At 45.6% G+C, this 7170-nt stretch overlaps 1 protein-coding gene across 3 annotated transcripts in view; it reads right to left on the reverse strand.

Annotated features, from left to right (window-relative positions):
- The window catches only part of ICE2 (interactor of little elongation complex ELL subunit 2), a 62150-nt gene extending 59096 nt beyond the window's left edge, over positions 1-3054 (reverse strand). For 2 of the 3 annotated variants that reach the window (XM_038746993.1, XM_038746992.1), the window contains exon 1: positions 3000-3037. In XM_038746993.1, coding sequence (XP_038602921.1) covers positions 3000-3028 — 29 coding nt within the window. In that variant the 5' untranslated portion in view covers positions 3029-3037. Of the gene's footprint in view, positions 1-2999 lie in introns of all 3 variants that reach the window. The other variant, XM_038746995.1, reaches the window with a different exon arrangement.
- Between the last annotated feature and the right edge of the window lie 4116 nt (positions 3055-7170).

Below are 7170 nucleotides of genomic sequence, written 5' to 3' on the forward strand. Positions count from 1 at the left end.
TATAAATGTATATGTGTTTGTACATAGTTATTACTCTATTTATTTATTTATTTTACATGTACATATCTATTCTATTTATTTTATTTTGTTAATATGTTTGGTTTTGTTCTCTGTCTCCCCCTCCTAGACTGTGAGCCCACTGTTGGGTATGGACTGTCTCTATATGTTGCCAACTTGTACTTCCCAAGCGCTTAGTACAGTGCTCTGCACACAGAAAGCGCTCAATAAATGTGATTGATTGATTGATTATACCAGCAGGAACTGTTTGGCCTGACCTAGCCAAACATTTTGCCTTATATGTTTGCATGTTTATGTTTGCCTTATATGTAGACGAGTGATGACACCACTGTGCTGCGATTCTAGGTCAATCCTTGGGGTCAGACTTTTGGGCGGTAGCATTCATTCATTCCCTCATTCAGTCGTATTTATTGAGCGCTTACTGTGTGCAGAGCACTGTACTAAGCGCTTGGGAAGTACAAGTTGGCAACATATAGAGACAGTCCCTACCCAACAGTGGGCTCACAGTCTAGAAGAGGGAGACAGAGAATGAAACAAATTAACAAAATAAAATATAATAAACATGTACAAATAAAATAGAGTAATAGAGTGATAAATACATACAAACATACATACATATATAGCATATTTTTCACGGCCAGTTTGCGGTACACCCATACGACCCTGAACGCATCTAGTTATGAGTTCATCGCCCACTGTCATCATCATCATCATCAATCGTATTTATTGAGCGCTTACTGTGTGCAGAGCACTGTACTAAGCGCTTGGGAAGTACAAGTTGGCAACATATAGAGACAGTCCCTACCCAACAGTGGGCTCACAGTCTAAAAGGCTTCACTGTCAGCATGAAGCCGCTCCAGGAGACGGACCATCGACCCTCAGCAACCCCTTAGGAATAAGGGTCGTATGTCTTTGAGGGGGGAATGATGGGGGCCCCATGCACCATGGAAAGGTTGCAGATATTGTTTGAATGTACGCGGTCCTGTTGCCAGATTGGGTATGGGCTTTAGGTCCTGCAGCCCACTGGCTGGGTCGGGGAACCAAACCAAAAAAGGAGATAGACTCCACCCAGCTCTGCACCAAATCTGTACCAAATCTGCACCAATTCAGTCCCCACTGTTTTCAAATCTATATCAATCACTGTGATCAGCAACAGCAGTAAATAAGCTCGTTGAATCGGGCACTCGGGGCCTTTTGCCTTAAGGACATGAGCCTGTCGGGTGCGTTACCCCCTATTCGGTCTTCGGCCTTACCAATAAAACTTTATTAAAAATTTCGGTAGTCACATGCTGTCTAATTCTTTAGTCACCCGGCGACCTTGGTGGCCATCCAGAACGATCACCGCCATCACTATGTGCCAGGCACTGTTCTAACCACTGGGGTGAATACAAGGTAATCAAGTTGTCCCACGTGGGGCTCACAGTCTTCACCCCCATTTTACAGATGAGGTAACTGAGGCCCAGAGAAGTGGGACAACCTGATCACCTTGTAACCTCCCCAGCGTTTAGAACAGTGCTTTGCACATAGTAAGCGCTTAATAAATGCCATTATTAATATTATTATTATGTGATTTGCCCAAGGTCACACAGCTGACAAGCAGCGGAGGTGGGATTAGAACCCACGACCTCTGACTCCCAAGCCCGGGCTTGGGAGAAGCAGCGTGACTCAGTGGAAAGAGCACGGGCTTTGGAGTCAGGGGTCATGGGTTCAAATCCCACTCCACCAACTGTCAGCTGTGTGACTTTGGGCAAGTCACAATCAATCAATCAATCATACTTATTGAGCACTTAAGGTGTGCACAGCACTGTACTAAGCGCTTGGGAAGTACAAGTTGGCAACATATAGAGACAGTCCTTACCCAACAGTGGGCTCATGTGCCTCAGTTACCTCATCTATAAAATGAGGATTAAGACTGTGAGCCCCCCATGGGACAACCTGATCACCTTGTAACCTCCCCAGCACTCAGAACATTGCTTTGCACATAGTAAGCGCTTAATAAATGCCATTATTATTATTATTATTGCCGCTAAGCCACGCTGCTTTAGACTGGGAGCCCACTGTTGGGTAGGGACTGTCTCTGTGTGTTGCCCACTCGTACTTCCCAAGCGCTTAGTACAGTGCTCTGCACACAGTAAGCGCTCAGTATGATTGATTGATTGATTGACTGTGAGCCCCATGTTGGACAACCTAATCACCTCGCATCCTCCCCAGCGCTTAGAACAGTGCTTTGCACATAGGAAGCGCTTAACAAATCCTCCCCCTCTCCATCCCCCCGGCCTTCATCATCATCAATCGTATTTATTGAGCGCTTACTGTCTGCAGAGCACTGTACTAAGCGCTTGGGAAGTACAAGTTGGCAACATATAGAGACAGTCCCTACCCAACAGTGGGTTCACAGTCGACTGCACCTGTATATATGTATATATGTTTGTACGTATTTATTACCCTATTTATTTATTTTACTTGTACATATTCTATTTATTTTGTTAATATGTTTTGTTTTACTCTCTGTCTCCCCCTTCTAGACTGTGGGCCCACTGTTGGGTACGGACCGTCTCTATATGTTGCCAACTTGTACTTCACCATCAATCGTATTTATTGAGCGCTTACTGTGTGCAGAGCACTGTACTAGGCGCTTAAACACATGCTCCGCACACAGTAAGCTCAATAAATGTGAATGAATGAATGAACAAATGCCACCATTATTAGGAGCGGGCTGGAGGTAAGGCCGAGCATTTTCTTGGCTTTTTCCTCCCAAGATGGGGCTCCTCCCGCAACCCGCCGCCCAACAGGGAATTAGTGGTAATAAATTAATAAATGAATTAATTTCGGATGGGGATCAAAGTGTTATGGGGCTGAAAATGGGGAGCGCGGCCATGAGGGGGGAGAGTACGCGAGGGCTGGATCGCGGCCTAGCCGCAGTCCTCCCCGCGGTCCGCCGCGGGGTTCCCGCCGCCCGCCAGGGGGAAGGAGTCACTCACCAGGTGAGCAGCGGGACGCTGGCCGCCATCTTGGGGGCGGCCTCGTGCCGCGTGACGACACGGAAACCTACGGCGCGAGCCGCGTGAGGGGACTCAGGGGGCGGGACCAAAACCGTGTGAGCCAATCATCTCTCGCCGTTGAGCTGAGCGACGGGGAGAAATTTTTTTTAAACGCCGACGCTCATCTCCCATTGGTGGAGGAGACTAGACGCCCCACCCCCTTGCTACCGTATTTCCCTTAAAGAGCACGGCCCGAAGTTTGTTCGGCCCTAGGGGGAACCCAACTCGGGAAAAGTGAGAGGGTGGGAGTAAAAGACGGTAATAACAATAATAATAATCAATCATTCATTCAATCTTATTTATTGAGCAATTACTGTGTGCAGAGCACTGTACTAAGCGCTTGGGAAGTACAAGTTGGCAACATATAGAGACGGTCCTTACCCAACAGCGGGCTCACAGTCTAGAAGGGGGAGACAGAGAACACAACAAAACATACTAACAAAATAAAATAATTAGAATAAACATGTACAAATAAAATAAATCGAGTAATAAATATGTACAAACATATAGACATATACATAGGTGCTGTGGGGAGGGGAAGGAGGGGGCTCAGTCTGGGGGCTCAGTCGTATTGAGTGCTTACTGTGTGCAGAGCACTGTACTAAGCGCTTGAGAAGTACAAGTCGGTAACATTCTAGACTGTGAGCCCGTTGTTGGGTAGGGACCGTCTCTTTATGTTGCCAACTTGTACTTCCCAAGCGCTTAGGACAGTGCTCTGCACACAGTAAGTGCTCAATAAATATGATCGAATGAATGAATTAATATAGAGACGGGCCCTACCTAATAACGGGCTCACAACTGCTTACTATTCATTCATTCAATGAATTGAGCCATTACTGTGCGCAGAGCACTGGACTAAGCGCTTCGGAAGTACAAATGGGCAACATAGAGAGCCGGTCTCTACCCAACAACGGGCTCACAGTCTAGAAGGGGAGACATACGACAAAACAAAACATATAGACAGGCGTCAAAACCGTCAGGATAAATAGAATTAGAGCTATATGCACATCATTAATAAAATAGAGTGGTAAATATGTACAAGTAAAATAAGTAATCTATACAAATATATACAGGTGCTGTGGGGAGGGGAAGGAGGAAGGGCAGAGGGTGGGATGGGGAGGAGGAGAGGAAAAAGGGGGCTTAGTCTGGGAAGGCCTCCTGGAGGAGGTGAGCTCTCAGTAGGGCTTTGAAGGGAGGAAGAGAGCTAGCTTGGAGGATGTGCGGAGGGAGGGCATTCCAGGCCAGGGGAAGGATGTGGGCCGGGGGTTGATGGCGGGACAGGGAAGAATGAGGCCCAGTGAGGAGGTTAGCGGCAGAAGAGCGGAGGGTGCGGGCTGGGTTGGAGAAGGAGAGAAGGGAAGTGCGGTAGGAGGGGGGTGACGCGATCGAGAGCCTTGAAGCTGATGTTCCAGGCACTGTACTAAGCACCAGGATAGATACAAGCTAATCAAGTTGGACGCAGTCCCTGTCCCACGTGGGGCTCACACTCTTAATCCCCATTTTCCAGATGAGGTAACCGAGGCCCAGAGAAGTTAAGCGACTTGCCCAAGGTCACACAGCAGACAAGTGGCGGAGCCAGGAGTAGAACCCATGTCACCTGACTCCCAAGCCTGGGCTCTTTCCAGTAAGCCACACTACCCCAGCGCTTCGTACGCTACATACTATGAGTTTAACAAATACCATTAAAAATGAAGAAAATAGATATTCATGTGTGTGAGAGAGAGCATTAGAGATTTTTTTTCCTCTATGGTGCTGAAAAATAATTGAGAATAGTGCCACAGTGGCCACCTGATCTAAAAAGCCAAAGTGGGAAATTTGTCCCGTTCCTCTGTGAGGAGGATGTTCAGTTCAGAAGAGTCTTCTCTTTACCCAGGGTTGGCTTACACTAAAATCAGGAACTGACCTTTTATAACCTTCCAGGAGAGAAGCTAGTAATTGGCAGGTAACCAAAACATTGTCCGAATAACTGACCTGTCTCAATCCCCATTTTACAGATGAGGTAACTAAGGCCCAGAGAAGTTAAGTGACTTGCCCAAGGTCAAACAGCAGACTAGTGGTAGAGTAGGGATTAGAACCCATGACCTCTGATTCCCAGGCCGGTGCTTTATCCTTGGTGTTTCAACAGTCTCATAGAGAATGGCGTGGGGTACTCGCACCTCACAAACCTCATCACCATCTTCTTTTCCGCAGCTATGAAATGGAGGAAAATAAACCCTGCTCCTCCTTAGGTCACTGGGAGCTTGAGTAGATTCTGGAGTGCAAATGTGCACATTATAAAATATTTATAGTAATATTAATAATAATAATAATGGTTTTTGTTGAGCATTTAGTATGTGCCAAGCACTGTTCTAAGTAGATACAAGGTAATCAGGTTGTCCCATGTGGGGCTCAGAATCTTAATCCCCATTTTACAGTTGAGGGAATTGAGGCCCAGAAAAGTGAGTCCACTGTTGGGTAGGGACTGTCTCTATATGTTGCCAACTTGTACTTCCCAAGCGCTTAGTACAGTGCTCTGCACACTGTAAGCGCTCAATAAATACGATTGATGATGATGATGATGATGACTTGCCCACAGTCACACAGCTGACAAGTGGTGGGGTCGGAATTTGAACCCATGACCTCTGACTCCCAAGCTCGGGCTCTTTCTACTAAGCCACAGTGGTTCTTAATGTCTGTTTCCCCTTCTAGACAGTAAGGTCGAGTAAGCAGGGATCATGTCCACCAACTCAGTTATACTGTACTCTCCCAAGCGCTTAGTACAGTGCTCTGAACACAGTAAGCACTCAATAAATGAGTGATTGATTGTTAATATATAATAATAATAACAATAATTGTGTTTATGAAGCGTTTACTAGGTGCCAAGCACTTGCTTAGTGCAGTACCTGGTAAGTGCTAAACCAATCAATTAATCAATCAATCAATCGTATTTATTGAGCAGTTACTGTGTGCAGAGCACTGTACTAAGCGCTTAGGAAGTCCAAGTTGGCAACATATAGAGACGGTTCCTACCCAACAGTGGGCTCACAGTCTAGAAGGGGGAGACAGAGAACAAAACCAAACATATTAACAAAATAAAATAAATGGAATAGATATGTACAAGTAAAATAAATAGAGTAATAAATATGTACAAACATATATACAGGTGCTGTGGGGAAGGGAAGGCAGTAAGGCGGGGGGATGGAGGGGGGAGGAGGGGAAGAGGAAGGAGGGGACTCAGTCTGGGAAGGCCTCCTGGAGAAGGTGAGCTCTCAGTAGGGCCTTGAAGGGAGGCCCTACAAATGCCATTATTATTATTATTATTATTATTATTATTAATAATAATAATAGATTATTATTATTGTGATTACTACTAAGCACTGGGGTAGGAACAAGCAAAGCAGGTTGGACACAATCCATGTCCCATGTGGGGCTCACAGTCTCAATCCCCATTTTACAGATGAGGTAACTGAGTCCCACGGAAGCATAGTGACTTGTTCAAGTTCACACAGAAGACATGAGGTGGAGCAGGCACTAGAACCCATGACCTTCTGAAGCTCAACCACATGCTCTATTCACTATGTCATGTTGCTTCTCCATGCAAAAGGTTTTGAGTTTCCCAGAAGAGGTTATGCGGATTGAGGATGTTATGATTACAGCGCCTGTAGCCATAGTTTATAAAAATCTCTTTATTAAACCACTGTGTTACTAATATCTATGCCTAGGATAAAAAGCTGTTGGTTATTATCCAATGGGATAAAAGTATTTATTGCTTTTTGATTTGGGGTGCACAGAAGCCCTCTTTTCATTAACATGTTTTACGTGCTTTCATTGAACAACAAAGAAAAATGCTTTACTTTGATAATAATAATAATGGTATTTGTTAAGCGCTTACTATGTGTGCTTCTGTTCTAAGCACTGGGGGGGATACAAGGTAATCAGGTTGTCCCACATGGGGCTCACAGTCTCCATCCCCATTTTACTGAGGAGGTAACTGAGGCTCAGAGAAGTGAAGTGGCTTGCCCAAAGTCACACAGCTGACAAGTGGCGGAGTCGGGATTAGAACCCATGACCTCTGACTCCTAAGCCCATGCTCTTTCCACTGAGCCATGCTGCTTCTCTAAATGAAATTTAA

Source organism: Tachyglossus aculeatus, chromosome 5, assembly GCF_015852505.1.
Source record: "Tachyglossus aculeatus isolate mTacAcu1 chromosome 5, mTacAcu1.pri, whole genome shotgun sequence".
In the NCBI taxonomy this organism is placed as follows: domain Eukaryota; kingdom Metazoa; phylum Chordata; class Mammalia; order Monotremata; family Tachyglossidae; genus Tachyglossus; species Tachyglossus aculeatus.